At 40.3% G+C, this 18,039-nt stretch overlaps 1 protein-coding gene across 3 annotated transcripts in view; it reads left to right on the top strand.

Annotated features, from left to right (window-relative positions):
* The window catches only part of nav1a (neuron navigator 1a), an 81,908-nt gene that overhangs the window by 41,149 nt on the left and 22,720 nt on the right, over positions 1 to 18,039 (top strand). For all 3 annotated transcript variants that reach the window (XM_088407717.1, XM_088407718.1, XM_088407716.1), the window contains one exon: positions 17,191 to 17,329. In XM_088407717.1, the coding sequence (XP_088263843.1) occupies positions 17,191 to 17,329 (139 nt within the window). The remainder of the gene's footprint in view (positions 1 to 17,190; positions 17,330 to 18,039) is intronic.

The raw sequence follows: 18,039 nt of genomic DNA, 5'->3' as shown, positions 1-18,039 counted from the left end.
CGAAATGGTCTAAGATGTGGATGTTATTGACCCTACACCACTTTTGACAGTTGAACAAACCAGCATTAGAAAGCCCATGGGTCTTTAGTAGCAACTTTAAGATAAAACCCGCAACCCCATTAACGCTGCCTAATTTTAGAGAAGCCAACAAGTCTGCAGTTTGTGTGTTAATGAATGGACATAAAGAGCTCTGCAGCTCTTTCCCACAATTTATAGACCCTAGAAGGTTCATGAGAGGGTCTTACTAATGAACTAGGCCAGTAAATGGGGGTAAATGAAGCCACGTCAATGGGGTATCTGAGATTTTAACAGGCTTTACGTAGCAAAATAGCAGATTATTTGTGATGCTTTTAATGCTGTCATGAGAACAGTACAATTTCAATTTAAGAGAAAATCAAATGGAACATACACCAACTTATTGCTAAATTGTGTTATGGTGACCTTTGTATGCCTTTACTTTGTCGAGTTTTATGCGGATGTGCGGTCATTAGTGACGCAATTTTCTTGCACAGGAGCCAGAAATAAAATGATGTTGGATGTTGCATAATCTATCTTCTGAAGTTGCTGAATAAATTATGCCTGAAAATACTACTCCACAGGTAGTTCCAATGTTATATAAGACAAGGACGCTGCCGTCTTCTGCTTCTTTTCCATCCTACCTGGCTGCAAAGGTATTTCACAGTGAGTCCCTTTGAAAAAAAAAAAAAAACTAAACCATTAAAAAAAAAGACCAACTACTCCATACATGTTTCCAATGTCACTCACTTGGTCACATCCCCTCTAACGACATAACCTGTATTTTAAATTTACAGTTGCTGCTCCTGTCTCTTTATATGGTGCACACTGACATGATATAGCATTCTTATTCTTGTTCTTAAACGCCTGTTTTGTTCCAAAAATTCCACTTTATAAAACATATCTTTATATCGTATTTTATGTTAACATCTGCTATCAATGTTTTTATCACCTGTATACAGAGGTAGGCTTGCTGTAGCATTTCTGAATCTTTCAGTCCCTAAAAACAAGGCTACTACTGGTGTTGCACTCAAAAAATTTTAAGATGTTGGGGTTTCTTTTACTGTAAATGTCAATCATTGTTTACTTTTACACTAAAAATACGTAGTTTTGACCTTGGTTTCTCAGTATTCAAGGGTGATATGGATTGGAGGCTCTGGCCTCCAGAGGGCAACCAAGATGTGACGTTGCGTGGGTGATCATGTCAACGAGATTGACACCTCGGGTCTAAACGGATGCTTATTTCTTATAATGACCCCGTCTCGCGAGGTTGTGAATTCGTTGCGTGGGCAGTCTTGCGTCTAGATTACAGTCTGGCGGCCGTGAAAATGTTGTGACATGTCGCTTCGGAGGATGTGATACCGGCGTGTGTGCGGTTTTTTTTTTCTTTTCTTTTTTTTTTATCGAGCTTCGCTGCGCATTTGGCTGCAGGCAGCTGCTCGCGATCAACCTGGTGGAGGAGGAATTTAGGGTGTTGCCTCCCTATCCTCCCTCCTCGCTTTACTCGTCCCTCCCTCGCGGTGAGAGCGAGGGAGAGAGAGAGAGAGAGAGAGAGGAGGGGGCGGAGTAGGATCACGGCAGGAGTGGCGGCTCAGTCAGTTACCGCTGCCGGCTGAATTAAGCATCGCGCGGCTTTCTCTCTCTCTCCTCGTCGTTCTCTGACACTTTTTAGCCATGCTCGACTGGAACAAAGCAGCATCCAAAGGTGGACTTTTGTAAGATGAGCGGCCGCGTGTTGAACGGCAAAACACTGCAGCTCCCGGCTCCGCAGCGCCGGGGGAGGACAATGCACTTTCTCTCAAGGTATCCGTTCATTTAAATATGAGTTTTCGAATGACTGCGTTAGTTGCGTCCGTGCTCGGGAAAGGCAGATTTATCCTTTCAATCATGTCAGTGCAAGTAGATGAACCTGCCACAGAGATTCGGATTGTGCGTAAATGCGTAAAAAGTCAGCAGGCATGAAAGCACAAAAGAGAGTGATTAATCATACGTAAAGTAAATATCAAATATGTTTACCACTCGGACTGCCACAATTTAAAAAGGTGGGCGGAGGCTTCTCTCTCTGCATCAAATCATATTGTTCCCCTTTTTAATCGCGGGGGGGTGTTACGTTCCCTAAAATACCGCAGTAACCGAACCGAAATTTCAAAGTAGACATCAGATTTTTTTTTTCTGGCTTTTGTTCCTTATTTTAGTTTGGACCTTTTGTTCAAAAGTGAATACATAGACTCAAGCTGTAGTTTATTTATTTATTTATTTATTTTCAATATAATTGCTCTTTCGGAGGCACAGTGGAAGAGTTGGTTGCATGTCGGCTTCATGGTACAGAGGTCATGAGTTTGATTCCATGTGAGGTTTGCTTCTCCCCTTGTCTGCGTGGGTTTTCTCCGGGTACTCCAGTTTCCTTCCACATTCCCCAAAACATGCATGGTAGGTATATTGGACACTCGAAATTGCCCTTAGGTGTTTGTGAGTGTTAATGGTTGTTCATCTTTGTGTGGCCTGTGATTGACTGGCAACCAGTCCAGGATGTACCCCGCCTACTGCCCGAAGATATCTAGGCACCAGCACACCTATTGAGGAGACATAGCTAAGAAAATGGATCAATGGATGGGAATGGGTATTTTTGACTTAAAGGAAAGAAAAATAGCAAGAAACATTTACACAATCTTGCATGACAAAAAGTTGTGGTCATAAAGGAAAATCCAAAAACCGAATTGTGATGTAGCAAGGGAACACTGTGCTGCAGTCAGGGACAATTATCTATTCAATGCACCGTACATTTACAAATGTGCAACCCACTGCATACTGGCTGGTTAAATGCATGGTTCAAAGAAGAGTGTGACAATGACAGGCGCTTGAGTAGGCAGCAGACGCGAGTGGGCGTGCTGCTATCGATATCCTGCAGAACTCAGCCAAATTCAACTTGGAACGACTGACCTATATTCTGAACGACGCCTACTACCGGTGACGCGCTTTGCATCCTCCTCCGCATAATGCCCATGCAGTGCCTACGCCATGCAGACTTAAGTTGGCACTGGGATGTGGGCCAACTCAAGTGAAAATGATCAAGGAAAAAAAAGCCTAGCAGCAACACTTCCATAGGTGTGAATGCTTGTTTGTCTTTGAAAATCATGTAAATGCATATATTTTTCCATCATATTCTGATCACATGATTGGAAATCAAGCTTATCAGCTAATTGATATCCGATGAAAATATCAGATTGTTTTTTTAAATTAGTAGAAAAAAATCAACTAAGTCTGAGGGACATAAAATGCTAAACTGAACAGCTGCACTTGATAATAAGCTCAACAAAAAAGGGGACACGTTTTATTAACTTAATCCAAATAAATAATACAGCTGAGACAATTTGGATTTGTGTATTTTTTTTACTTAATGCATCTGATGAGTGAAAGTGAAAAATGTCAAAATTTTTTCGAAGCATGTAACTACTGTTCAATTATGAAAATCTGGTTTACAAGAAACAGACTTTACTTTTGTGGGACACATAAAGCCTGTGGGCTGGCAGTATATGACCCCCGGGCCTTATGTTTTATTCCCTACAGTACAGTATGTGATCTGTGATTTGCTGGAAACCAGTCCAGTATTCTGCCTCTCACGCTGGAATAGTCATCATCTCAACAGTGACTTCATGAAGATAAACGCTATAAAAATAAATATCGAGTAGTGTTTATGTCTAATAGGAGATTAGCGATGTTTTTTATTGATTTGGCTGTGTCTGTTTACCTTTGGAATATTTTGTTGCTTTGTAGCACTTAAAAAATGGTGTGAGGCAGTTGTCCATTTTGTATTTTGTTTGTTACTTGGAAACCCAAAGAGGTGATCTGCAGGGTGCTACCAACTGACTGTTGTGTTTGTGAGGGTGGGTAACAGGCCTTAGGCATCCATTAACCCTATGTGTAATCTCATTGCAGTGAAAACTCAGGACATTGGATTAGTAGACCGATACATGACACAGAGAGCTTCAAACACTTCCACTATCTTACAATTACATATTTAAGGCCCACTGGGGTGTTTGAGTTGGGTGTGCATGCCTAAACAGACCGGCTGTCAAAAGGTGGTTACACACACATTTTTAATCAAACTTTAAACAATGATTGTGAGCGACCTCTTTCCAAGCAACACACAAAGATTTGAGCAACAGCGTTAGTTGGAGCGAGAAGCCATCCAACATCAACTCCGTCGCTCAGCGTGACTCCGCCTGGCGATAACCGCAGATTGGAAAGATGGTGACATCACACATTGACACGCAAGTCCCATAAATCTTAATAATGGCAACCATTTAAAATAGACAGGAGAGTGTGATGTGGTCCAGGTGTGTGTCATAGCTGAGGTCATTTAATTGTGTGAGTCAGGTAAAACAGAAGGTCAGATCGACTGAGGAATTTCACAACCTATTTTGAGCAGCTGCTTAATTGCAGTCGCAACGTTGTAATTAAAGCTGTGATCTGTTAGTTGATCGTTACTAGGAATGGACGAATACATGGCCTCATTACATGATATCCATGGCATCAGATAGTAGTAATGTTCGGTTTCCTGGAGCGGATTCACAACAATTAAAGAAATTATGAATTAGAGGAAGAGAACTTGCCATTCATTTAATGTATTTTTAAGCAAAGTGCTTAATTGGGTCATAGTTTTTTTTTTTTTTAATGATCACTGGTATTTTTTTGTATCAAATGTTTTGAGTATTGGTACTATTATCAGTCCGAAAAAAAAAAAAAACAGTGGTACCAATCATCCTTAATTATTCCTATTGTTAAAACCTTATCATTCTTTGACATACATCAACAGTTTTGAAGAATTTATGATCACAACTGTTCCTGTCTAGGGCGGCTCGGTGGCGCAGTGAATAGCACGTCTACCTCACAGTTCAAAGGTCCGGGTTCAAATCCACCTGCCTCTGGTGGAGTTTGCATGTTCTCCCCACATTGGTTCTCTCCGGGCACTCCGGCTTCCTCCCACACTCCAAAAACATGCACGGCAGGTGAATTGGACATACTAAATTGTCCGTTGGAGTGATTGGTGGGTGAATGGTTGTTCGTCTCTGTGTGCCCTGCGATTGGCTGGCAACCAGTTCAGGGTGTTCATCAAATCCTGCTGAGATAGGCGCCAGCAAGCCTGCGACCCCTGTGGGGATAAGCGGCTCTAGAAGATGAATGGATGGATGGATGTTCCTGTCTTAGATCAAGATCATAAATTTTGCTGAGAGTTGGCTCGTGGCTAGATTTTGTTGTTGTGAAAATACACTTTGCGGAGTTAAATTTGGACTTGTAAAAAGGGTCAATGTGCCGAAGTCATCTTGTACAGAAACATTAAGACACATTCCCAAGACTTACTGTAAAACATTCTTCCAAATGGGCAGCTGAAATTCAGAACTCAGCGGTATGGACGTGAAAGTATCGGAGCGCTTTCTCGAGTACAGGACATACCATAGTGGCACCGATGCATATTGACTAATCTCTTAATAAATAAAGGAGGATGATGACAAAATCAAAGCTTCATGATGTCATCAAATCCCGAATTAAATAACAATTTGGGCCCTGTCCTCCACATCGATACCCACCTCCTACGTATTTCTGTATTGGTCAGCACGATTGCTGGCTGTGATACCTTCGAAAGAGAAATTGGATCCATTCCGAAATGGAAAGGATTATTCCTTTTCTCACAGTCCACTCCTTCTCAAAGTTTTCCACAAGTCAGTTAAGTAGAAAGAAATGCCACATCATGAATTACCTTAACACTGCAGCTTCTTACATCCCAAAACATGCCCCCCTCCCAAAAAGAAAAAAAAAAAAAATCTTGGTACTTAGCCAGTAACTGAACAAGGTGACAAGGCCAACCTCAAAGGTCATTAGTGAAACTGAAACAACAGACGTTCATATGTCGCACATATTCACAAACACAGCTCCTTTTTTTCACGAGGTGAAAAAAATATTTTCACGAGGTGCTGCCACCTGTGGTGATGGGTATAACATCAAACATTGGGCAACACCAGGTTTACCGCTCATGAAGGAAAAACACCTCCAAAAACATCTCAAGCTGCCAAACGCATGAGCTATTTCTTTGTGCCGGTGCCTCACGATATGCGTGCGCTTGCATATGTTGGAGGATTAGGGAGTGGGACCCCAGAATACACACGGTGGAATGTGAAGTGTGTGTTTTGAGCTGCCCCACGGCCAGGAATGCTGTAACATCTTGAAGTGGCATGAGTATTATATGCGCGTGTTCTGGGTGACGGCGGCTGACGGCTGCGTGCTGCTGATGGGAGTGCCCTCCAGGCGTGTCCATCACCTCTCCATTTGTGTTCATATACACGCACGCTAACACAATAGCTTCAGTGCACTGGTCCCTTGATATACGAGTGACCCGAATTAAGTTTTTCAAGACACAAGCTGTCGTTTTAGTTGATTTTTTTTTCCACACATGCACAACAAGCAGGTATTTTGCAATAAGATAAGCAATAAATAAGAGCTTTCAAGCTGTTTTTATCCACTCCCAATTGATTGTTTGCTTTCACTCTAAAGATCAAGCAACAAAAGTTAAAACAATCACATAACTTTGCCTTAAAGGGACAGTGTGTAAGATTTAGACCATTTTTCATTAAAAAGGAATGCATTAAATGATTGAGAATTTCAAAGACTTGCAAATAAATTTGTTCTTAAAGACCAACTATGTTTTAAAAATACTCATTTGATATTACATGGGGCACTTCTCTGGAGGTGGCCATATTCTAGTCCAGGGATGTCAAACTCATTCTTATCGAGGGCCACATTGCAGTTACAGTTTCTGTCAGAGGGCCGGGATGACTGTGACAAAATACATTTTGGGTGTATTTGTCACACTTCCAACTAGTTTTGAAATCAGAGAGAGGGTGAGGGAAAAAAACGCTTGCTTTTTCTGCCAAACAATTTCAAATTGACTTACAAATGTGATATTTTGACCGGAAACTTGAATTGGAATGGGCGTTTCGCTGGCCGCGTGAAATGATGTGGCGGGCCGGATCTGGCTCCCGGGCCTTGAGTTTGACACCTGTGTTCTAGTCTGATCTGTGGTCTCTTGGTGCAGCTTTATTCGATTAAAAAAAACACACACAATTGAAATTTTTGTGCATTGCTCTGTTGCTTTTTGTTCTTCCATTTTCTCTCCATCGGCCGCGCAAAAGCTGACATAACACATGCTTGAAAACCAAGCATAGACTGCTGACTTGTTCTAATCCTCAAGATTAGCACGTTCACCCTTGTCGTCATAACAGACATAAACGCTAAAACCAAACTTTCAGTGTTATCTTACGAAATATATTTCAGCGGCTCTGAGTAAACGGTCAGTAGTCGAGCATCTTCCCCATCGGGTGTTTGCTCGTTTGACGGCGTACTTGACCGTTGTCTCGATTGTGTCGATCAAACGCTTTGCATCTTCCGCAAAGCTGTTTCAAGTTAGCAGCAAAGAAGTGTGCTACATTTAAAAGCGGGTCCCCCCTCTTGTTCGCGTCCCCTTTTGGCGGGGCCCGCCGCCTGCCGTCTTTCAAAGCAAAACACTGAATTCACACAGCCGTTAAGTCAGCTGACGTTCCTGGAGGGAGGCCAGAGGTAATTCTAGCCTAGGATCCAAGCCTGGGCCTCCGAAGTCTGCATGGGGTTCCTCTTTGTTCAACTCCGCCCCAAATCTTTCAAGTCAAGCTGAAGTTAGTGGGTGCTTCACGCTGAACCCCAGACGGAACGACTTAAGGAGGTGATCTGAAAAGAACATTCCACCTTGTCTCGGGAGTGCTGTCCCTCTTCCACTTCCGCTCATGAGATTGATTATGAGAAGAAAACCGGAAAAAAATACATACTTTGGATTTCAATTGTGACTAGGCTATATCAGAGCTCCAAAGCCGTCAGTCGATTAGAGTCTTTTGTGAAAACTTTGACCCATTTTTTCACATTTCCTACTTTTTAAGGCACTTTGTGGAAAAGATAATCCCCTGGATTCTTCTCCAGGAGTTAATGCCTTAATTTATGCTGAGGAGGTTAAAGACATTGCCCTGTTGAAGCTCCAAGTTATACAACAGCCGTGTAAAACTGGCAGCTTCTAACCTTCAAACTTGGAGCTTGCTCGAGTGGTGCTGTAGTTCTGCACAGGCATGGGATCTTCGATCTTGGTGTCCAAGGTTTTGGTCTTGTCTCGTCATCAAAGACATTTTTATTCGGCCATGTCTCGGACTTGGGATTTTTCACACAGACCGGTCTAGATCTTGCCTAGTACTATTATGATCTGTGAGAAATACAGAATGTAAGTGCTACGCAGACTTCCTGGTGTCCAGTGGCATAGTCAGAATTTTTTGGGAGGGGTGGCCAAGTGTGACAACACCTCAGTAAGCGCTGGTCAAGCATGCATGTGGTAATGATTTGTTATTCTTTATACTATTTACAGTACAGTCAGTGTTTTTTTTCGATATAAATTTAAATTTAAATATGCTGTTGCATGCATATAAAAATTTCAGCAAAATCACAGCTATCAAAATGTTCCCCTATATATATATATATATATATATATATATATATATATATATATATATATATATATATATATATATATATATATATATATATATATATATATATATATATATATATATATATATATATATATATATATATACATATGTCTCAATAATTCATGGCTTTCATTTGGTGCTGTCTTGACTGTATCACTATCCTGTAACATGAAGTCAGTACCAAGATGGAAAATCTGTGCAGTTCTGTCAAGTCCTGCCTTCCATTTTGGGGCTTCCACTAGATCAAGTTGACCCAGTGGGTGTCAGCTTGATCACGAGCCTCACTCGTTCCAAAACGTTCCTTATATGATGCTTTGGGCCTGCCGCTGTTTTTTGTCTTCCTTGATGTCATGAGATGAAAGTACTTCAAAGTCAAGTCAATTTTTGACTGCGATGCGCTGGACAAACTTAATTTGAGAACGTCTTGATGAGAGACACTCAGAGAGTTACATTGCTGTCTTCCCTCCGGATTGTGCAATAAAAGCCAGAGGGGTTATATTATTTTATGACCTTCATTCAAAATAGCTTTTTCAAAATATGTGAACTTTTGACTGATTATAGTGCATTACCCTTTGATTATATATTTCAGTCAAAGGTTTTTCCACATTCCCAGGCAAAAGCTAAATATCCAAATCACACACGTCTGACAAGTAATTGACTCCACGGAGAGGGGAGGGACCGATGGCCATTTAATGGCCGTTTGTGTGTAGTCGAGGCCCAAACCCCTCCAGGCTATTGCTGTCGGGGTCGCACCCATCAAAGGCACAAGAGGTTTTCTCCTCCTTGAAAGCCACTTCTGGAAGCAACATCTTATTTCCCTTTAGGTTTCCCTCACAGACACAAGCACAAATGGACCAGCTTGCGTTGAGGCCAATGGCCCATTCTTATTCTGTTGGCAGATGGAATTAGCAGTAATTAAACTCATTAACTCCGGCCTGCTAAGTAATCCTCTCTAATGCCCAAAGATTGTGTCCGTGTGTCTTTGTCGCATTGTCTCCTGATTCTCACAAGAGCACCAGCAAACTGCAACAACTGCGATGCTGACTGTGAAAATTCATTTCTCCATTCAGAGAATTCCCAAAGGCTGCACTTTTAATTTGTTTTTTTGATTTACAGTAAGCGCTTAACAATACAACCCATCTGAGAATATCTGTGGAATAGCAACAAAATTAAAAGCCATTTTAATGAGAGATTTGTGTTTTTTGCACACAAGTGCCCCTCAATAATGTGGCATCATTGAAGAGTAATTTATTAGCAATGCATGCTGGTTCTTCCTTTGGGATGAACAGTTTCTTGGGAGCAGTGGATGGCTTGTGAGCAGTTCAGTTGTTGCAAATCGTATAAAGTTGTGATAATAACCACGGCACACAGCAGATACTGACCCTGTATGTCAAGAGTTTGACGTTTTCAAGATGCAATGTTGAGTATATGCTAGGAGGTGCTGTGTAGGTTCTTTATAGCCCTATATGGAGCTGCGCTGATGGATAGAGGAACATACGCAGTAGAATGATGCCTTCACATGATGGGGACTGAACTTCCAGTATTTAATGTTATTCCTGTATGTTTTTGTAAATTACAAAACAATGGAGAGCTTTTTTACTAAAATAAATAAATAAATAAATAAAATATATACATATAGAACTCTTAAAACACTATATTGTACTATACCATTCAGGACCATGTATAGTTCTCAAAGGGGGTATGTGAAAGTACTCGGTATTTTGATTTTAACAGGTTTGCTGTAAGTGTCAGCAATACAATTTAAAGCTTTTCAATATCCTGACAAAACAGTCGACCACAGTTTTATTTTCAAATGATGAACAAATTAATTGGAACATGTAGCAACCCATAGCTAAATTGTGTTATTTCGACTTGCAAAACCTAGTTTCACATTAATGTGCTTCATAATTTCTCGGCAGATGAGCTCAAAATAAAATCTATCTTCTGGAGTTGTTGAATAAAACATGCTTACAGATACCTGTATAATTCTAGTTCCAAAAATTAATAAATTATGCTCGTGTGGCACAGCAATCGGTTTTAAGTCTTTTTTTTTTCTCTTTATCTAAAAACGCTTTGTGCTGGTTAGTGGGAACTTGGCTGAAAAAAAATCTATTCCATCATTGACAAAAAAGCTGAGAACCACTGCATACTAATCGTGGAACTATTTAATAGCATCGCAATTCGTTCTAAATATAGCTGGCATTTTTCAAAAGGAATGACAGGACAGTGTGTTACGCCCGTACACAAATCCTACCCAGATGGGCGTGGCTGTTTCCTGGCGATAGCGGTTGAGGTGGTCCAGGATCCCATGTTGCTCACCATCTGTGCACCCCAGCTGTGTGTACAGACTCTCTGCCGAAACAGGTACATGGCAGTTCAGTATTTGTATGCTGTATGAGCTAATCTGTCGTTATTATAAACACCAATTGGATTGTACAGCAAAATCTTCTCTGAAAATGGAATGACTTCAACAGCCGCCTTTTCCGTCTCAGTCAGTTGGTGCCAATCTGGCAGTGCCCTTTTTTTCCATTTGATTGAAAAGGCATGAGTATAACGAGGAAGCCTTCTGATTTTGTCATTTTGGGGTTAGGCCATGTGACACTGTGGATTTTATTAGGAGTGGAACTTTCCTGTCCACACAAGTCTTTCCATGCATTTGCATGGCCAGCCACTTTGGAGGGGAATCATTTAACTGTATGTAGGCACAAACTTGTGAAAAATTTGCAATCTACACCCCTTTTATTTCATTGTGGCCTGTTAGTATGCTGCTAGTGATGCAAAATATAAAAGCCAGGGTGCAAAAAAATTGAAAAGTTTTTAGAACCCATTTAAAAAGGATAATTCATGACAAATTCGTGACAAAGTGATTAATCTTTTCAATCAGTTCTGAATTACAGCTCTGAAATTTGATTTACCCGCTGTCACATCTTCATGTTTTTGTGGAGCTGTGAGGTCACAGAAGCCTTGTGAATGGGCAAGTAATCTTGCCACATCTGATTCGCCGGTATGTTCGGAAACACCCATTGCATAATTACAGTAAACTCTAGTTTTCAAGTGAACCGTGGTTGAAAACGTTCTAGAAGACTTACAAACATGTATCACAAATGAATGAAATGAAAATAGAATTTGCTTTTTTCCATGAAATGACCTTTCATTACCTTGAAGAAAACATTCTCGCAGAACCTGCGCAAAATAAATCAACAAATAAAAGCTATTATCAATATCCTATTGTATTCACTCATCTCTTCAGGACACATAAGATTTCAGCAGGGTTTTTGCAGGTATCAACAACTCCAATGTAATGTTTTTTAATGCCTTGGCGGACAGTAGAGTACATTTTTCAAATTAAGAACAAATTAATTTGAACACAAAGCATTTTATTGGAAAATTGTCATAGCAAAATGTATTGTCATTAGCGACCCAATCTTTTTGTTATTTTTTTGTTACACCATCTACTGTTTCTAAAATACGCCTAGAGTTAACACTAAAAATATATTTCCAGAGTGCAATCGCTATCTTATTTTTTGTTTTTGTTTTTTCATTCAAAATTGTTTTGCACTGGTTAGAGAGTACTTGGGAGGAAAAAGGTTTCATTGTACATTATTGAAAAGAGGTTGAGAAGCACTGATTTAGATGACACTGCTCATCAACTACGCATGATGGGACGACCAATTTTTAGCAAGAACTTGTGCCATAAATCATTGAAGGCCCAGCTGTTTTGTCCAATTGCGCTTCTTTTCAACTCATCTCGCAATATCAGAGCGATGAGGGACAGGCGCGTGTACGTCTCTCGCAATCTGCCGCAAAAACTAGCATGCACGCTGTGATAAGCAATTAGCTTAACGGGTTGCATTGTGGAGGGATAAAGAGGCTTGGTGATGAAAGCAGACTATTTAGCTGAGCAGATAGGCGAGCATTGAATGTGTGAGGCGCAGTCATGGGGAGGGTGTCTGTCCTGTGTGCAGACAGGAACAACTGTTGGCCATCAATCTACAAAATTGGAAAAACAGCAAAACCATTTCAAATGATTCTCAATGGTAACTTTTGCCAGCATGGCTGAAATGAAACTCGCTCTGGAAAGTAAACGACAAATAAACATCTAAAGATTCCATTAAAAAGTATTGCTGCCATCATTCAGGATCCTTACTCAGAAGAAAAAAAAAAACGCTGCTGTCTTTGTGTTTCAGCCAACAACTGTCACTACTGATAAAAATTAAGTTCATTGAAATGTTGTTTACTTTCTAATTACACATTCTAAAATACACTGTAGATGAATACATGTAACTGTTCATGACATTGTTTTTCTGCAGAGATGGCCTGCCACTTGCACACTCAAAGATAATATGCATTAAATATGGTCTTAATGATTCCAATCCAACTGAACAAACTAATGTTGTTGCTATCTTGAGACATCAGTGTGAACCCTTTGGCAGCTTGAGGCCATTTGGGATTAATTAGTATCCTTGTTAACGGCCGTGGTTGACACTTTAATGTTGTTAGTTAATGGTTCCATGCAGTCAATGTTAATCCCATTTTTGGCCTTGTGAAACCCTTGCCTTAAGATCCATGCAATGACACCTTCAGAAATTTGTCATAGGGGTCACTTAAAATTGTTGTAGTAGCAAAGCTAAAAGCTCTTTTTTCAGATGATCATGATACTCTTGTAATCGACCAGCCAGTAGAAAACTATCAGGAAGACTTAAGAAGATGCCAAAGGTTCCTTCGGTTATTGTGTTATATTTATTGTTACTAATTGACGATTCAAGAGTTTTTATTGTCATATGCATAGTAATACCACACAATGAAATTCTTATTCTGTTCACTTCGTGAGTAGACTACATTCCATAACCGGGCAAATAATAAGGTAGGCGAAAAAAAAAAAGATCGATTAGATTAATAACAATAAATTTTAACATTTGGAGTTGTTATGAATATAAGGCACGATATATATTATTTTACCTTTGCCACATTCCTGCAATAGTTTGAAATGAAGAACATGATAACTCCTTCAATATCACCTGTTGATGATTATTGCTTTTGTATTCACAGTAGATGACACGAAGGTTTATAACTGTAAAGAGAACTAACCGCTGGTATTTGATAAACAGTAGACAAAGATAGCATGGTAACTTTTGATAGCTAATGTGCTAATCGCTGTTTAAATGCTGACCTCTAACTTGTTGTCAAACATTAGTTACTCTAAATGCAAATCGAAAGTCAGTATAATTCAAGTATCTCGCTGACAACTACAGGAGAGAAGTACTAAAATCAGTACTAGCCAGGGGGATGGTCATCAGATTTTTAGGCTTGGCCATGGCTACCCTGGATTAAAGTGACCGGTCTAGTTTTCAGAAATTCGCGTCGTTGTCGGATTGAGCAGTTTGGCAAATAGTGAATAATTCATCAAAAATAAACTTCAAAGTGTTTGATTCCCCTCCCACTTGATTTTTAACTGTCAAGGTACACTTAAAACAAAGAATTACACTTTGTGTATTTCAAACAGCCAAACTCTCTGTGAAAATGCCCCTACTAGCATGTTAACATGAATTAGCATCTATGTAGCGGCGCTTTAACCCTTCACGCATCAGACTAAACACAAAAAGGGCAGAAACATGTAGGCAAAGCGTATACGATAACAGTGCACAGTCGTACTGTGTGCTCCCACTAATATTAGTGCCGTTCCGATGAGCTCAGAAGAGGTGTTATGACCCCCACTTCATATCTCAGCAGGACACACCTTGCTACAACATGATTTGCTGCTGCAAAGAGCCAAGGACTGCCTTGAGCTTTAGTGGAGGTCAGAATAATTTCTCAATGAATCGTATCCATCAGAAGTAGGAGGCAAATGTGCCAATCACTGCCACTGCTAATATCACTAACAACATTAGTTGATCAAGTCAAGATAAGGTCTGCTTCTGGTGAAAAAAGGGGCAGTGGTGGAAGTTTAGAAACATATATAATCCACTTGAGCAGGACCATCCTGAGTAGATGAGAAGGTTCCCCATGTGTTGTCCAGAACACTCGTCTTTCCCCCTTATTTTATATTGCCGTTTCCTTTCTCCCATGACTTTTCTTTTTCGAGCACGCTCGTGTTTCAAATGTACTTTTATCTTGCCTTGCAGAGTTGATGGTAGTTGGTGGAGCTAGCTGCTGCATGTTGACAGTTATGGATTGAAATCAACTCTTGGCAAGGAAATGAAATTCCTTTTCACTATGTCACAAAAAGTCCAGTCATGGGAAGCTTAAGATGTTTATCGTTTAAGGATCTTGTTGAGTTCCCCCTTTTTGACTCACAGAATGAAGAAGTGTGAATTATCAAAGACGAATTCAAATGTATTTCTTCTGATAACTTGTGCATAACAGAGCAGAGTCTTCTAGGCTGTTAGGTTGGCAATGTATTGGAAGTGACCCCCTAGTCTTATAGTAACAATACACTTGATATTTGGCTACTTGACACACCTTTAGCTAACACTAAGGGAGGGATATTAGCCGGCTATTGTGTACATAATGTTATTGGTTTAGCTCCTACGTGCTCATCCATCTTATTCTGATGCTCTGCATTGTTTGACTTTGTCTTGACTTTGTCTCAGAGTTTGCTTGTGTGGTGCAAACTAGCTGACCGTGTTTGTCTGTTTGCTCCTGATTGCTTCATACATCTGGTGCTGGCGTTGCAGCCCCGATGAACCGCAGCTGCACGTCCCTTCTGGAGGTTGATCCTCCAGCAGTGGAGGGTGTCGAATGAGTAAAGAATGACATATTCATGCGTTGGGAAAGACTCTGAGGGGTGTTCGAAATTGACGGGCTTTTCAACTAATATTGTGTGGAAGTCCCACAGGGGAGACTTTTGCACGAACAGCACAACGTGGGAGAAAGGAGTGTGGCGCAACCTAAACTGGTAACAGACGGTGACGCTATCAATCAAACAAAATACAGCAATTTAAAATCAAACTCGTTCTAAGAATTGAGGAATTCCAAACGGAATCGTGAGTAAGTTAACGCCACTGCTCAATAACAACTTACGAAACGGGACACATTTAAAATCTTTTGGTGTCAGATTTTCACAGGCCAGACAGGACAGGCTTTGCCCCTCTTCCCCCCCGGATGGCTGTCATCAAGCCCCCCAGGCTGCGGGGTGACCCATACAGGCACCCAACCAGAAAGCCCTCCCCTCTCACTGTCCTCCTTTGTGTTACAGTATAGCTACCGTATGACCCTATTAGGCCACCCCCACTCCTTACAATAAGAGCAATCTAACCTAATGACCCAAACGAGGGCACTTCCTCGTAACCCCTGACTTTTGAAACGTGACCCACTTCATCTAATTGAATATACTGTACAGTTACCCGCATATATTGTAGCATGCCACTCCTTTTTTTTTATAACATTTGACATATTTGTTTTAGTTGGATTCGTCTGATTCAATCTTTCAACCTGCTCCTGTCAGTATTGTGGCAGCGGTCGGTTTGGAAAGGAACTTGCCCTCGCACAGTGCCTGTAATTGTGGGGGCAAAAGTGTGTATGTTCAGCACACATGTATATGTTCTTTAGTTCTATTTTAATGCATGTAGGCCGAGATGACGTTTACCTGAAATGTCGACGTGTCCCCGGTGCTAGCAGAGTGAAAGTTGGATGCGGTGTGAATTACAATGAGACAAGTGAGTTACTTGTGAAGCTTTGGTAATTCTTTGTGATATAATGCTCAAAAAATGTAGCATTTTAACATTTAACTCATTCAGTGACATGGACAAGAATTCTCATCTTTTGAAATCGTAATAACAATAATAAATGATAAAATTCTGGTCAAATATGTTTTGTTATGAAGAGGAGCTGACACTCTTGACTAATGCTTAACTAATACAGTATAAGCCAAGTGAGCACTGTAGTGATAACTGTGACCATTGGATGGCAGTGTTTCCAAACTTACAAAACAAATATTACCTACATGCAATTCAGAGTGATGAATGGAAGTCAATCTTTCATATGATTCCACCCATATTTACATAAAAATAGCACACAAAATTCTGTTAGCGTTGAAAGGTGAGTGAAAATGTTAAAAGTGCTAGAGGTCTCCTTTTCCAATAACGCTTGGTACTGAAAGAGTTAATTTGGTTTCTTCTGTTACATGCAAAATTCATAGTGAGAGCAAAGGTTTTTCTGAAGACCTTCAGAACCACTCGATGAAGAAAAACTCGTTACTAAGTGATGAGATTGTAGGTGTGCAGCAGTTTCATCATTAAATACAATTATGAGTCTGTCCTCTGCAGTTTAATTCACGTGCCGTCGCATCTTCGGGTGACGTCACTAAAGGCACATGAATAGGGATTTTACGTCTGTTTCACGAGTTAACAATCATATTTATTTATAAATCATATTTCTTTTGTTGAATAAGTGTGGACTCCGCGGGCATACTATATCTTTTTTTGTCTTTGATTGGAACTCGAGTATATAGAAAAGCAGTTCACGTTCACAAATAAGTGAGATACTTAAAGGCTAAAATGAGATTCAGCACAGCAAAGCACCACCTGGTCAGAAAGAGCAGAAAATGACTCATCTTTTTATGAATAAGAAATACGCATACGATGGCCAACATCTGACGGAGCTTTTTGTCTTGCAGCTGGGACGAGAGCAGCTCCATCAGCAGTGGCCTGAGTGACGGCTCAGACAATCTCAGTTCGGAGGAGTTCATCACAAGTCCCACCCTCAACTCACTTCCGGCAACTCCCATTGGCTCCCGCAGAAACTCTGCCGTTGTGGTAAGTGCCTCATGTTCTCAATGCTAAAGAGTGATTTAACTGTTTTCAGAAAGAATAATATTTTATAATAAATCGATAACTGAATTTTCCATGTGCAATATTATACCTCCAAAAACATGTTTTGCCTCTTGCCACTGAATGAAAATTACATCAGTTATGCAAGACTTTCTGGAACAGCCAATAACGGCTTGCCTGCAGTTCATATGACGTCCACAAGATGAACATTTAGCACATTTGAAGTCATTTTCAATTGATAGCTCGTGGAAAAATGTGAATTGAAAAAGTATTAATTGTACTGGAAAAATAAGTTTGAGAAATAATTTGAGACCAAATAACTCAAACAAATAACTGAAAATGATGAAATAAATACTACACAAATGTACACCCAGACTATCTCTGTGTTAGTATTAATATTGAAGTTGCTGACTGAGGCTTTCTGGTGTACTTACATTTTCACCCAGAAGCAGCAGAATGCCTCATAAAGTATTCTGTGCACACACACTCATCTGCTGCAGTTTCGGGGCAGTTTGAACTTTGGTTCATATAAATCCTAACAGTGTTGCGTGTAACACTGTTAGCACCTCTGACGCTCGGGGATACTCATTTAGTCCAATTCATACTCTGATTTATTACTTTGGAACGTGAGCCAATGACAAAACGTAAACGTTTCGCATGCATCAATTCATCCATCTATTTAACCCTATTCCCAG

This window comes from Hippichthys cyanospilos, chromosome 2, assembly GCF_059441005.1.
Source record: "Hippichthys cyanospilos isolate Australia breed blue-spotted pipefish chromosome 2, RoL_Hcya_1.0, whole genome shotgun sequence".
NCBI classification, from domain to species: domain Eukaryota; kingdom Metazoa; phylum Chordata; class Actinopteri; order Syngnathiformes; family Syngnathidae; genus Hippichthys; species Hippichthys cyanospilos.
This window is presented reverse-complemented; position numbering and strand designations above follow the sequence as displayed.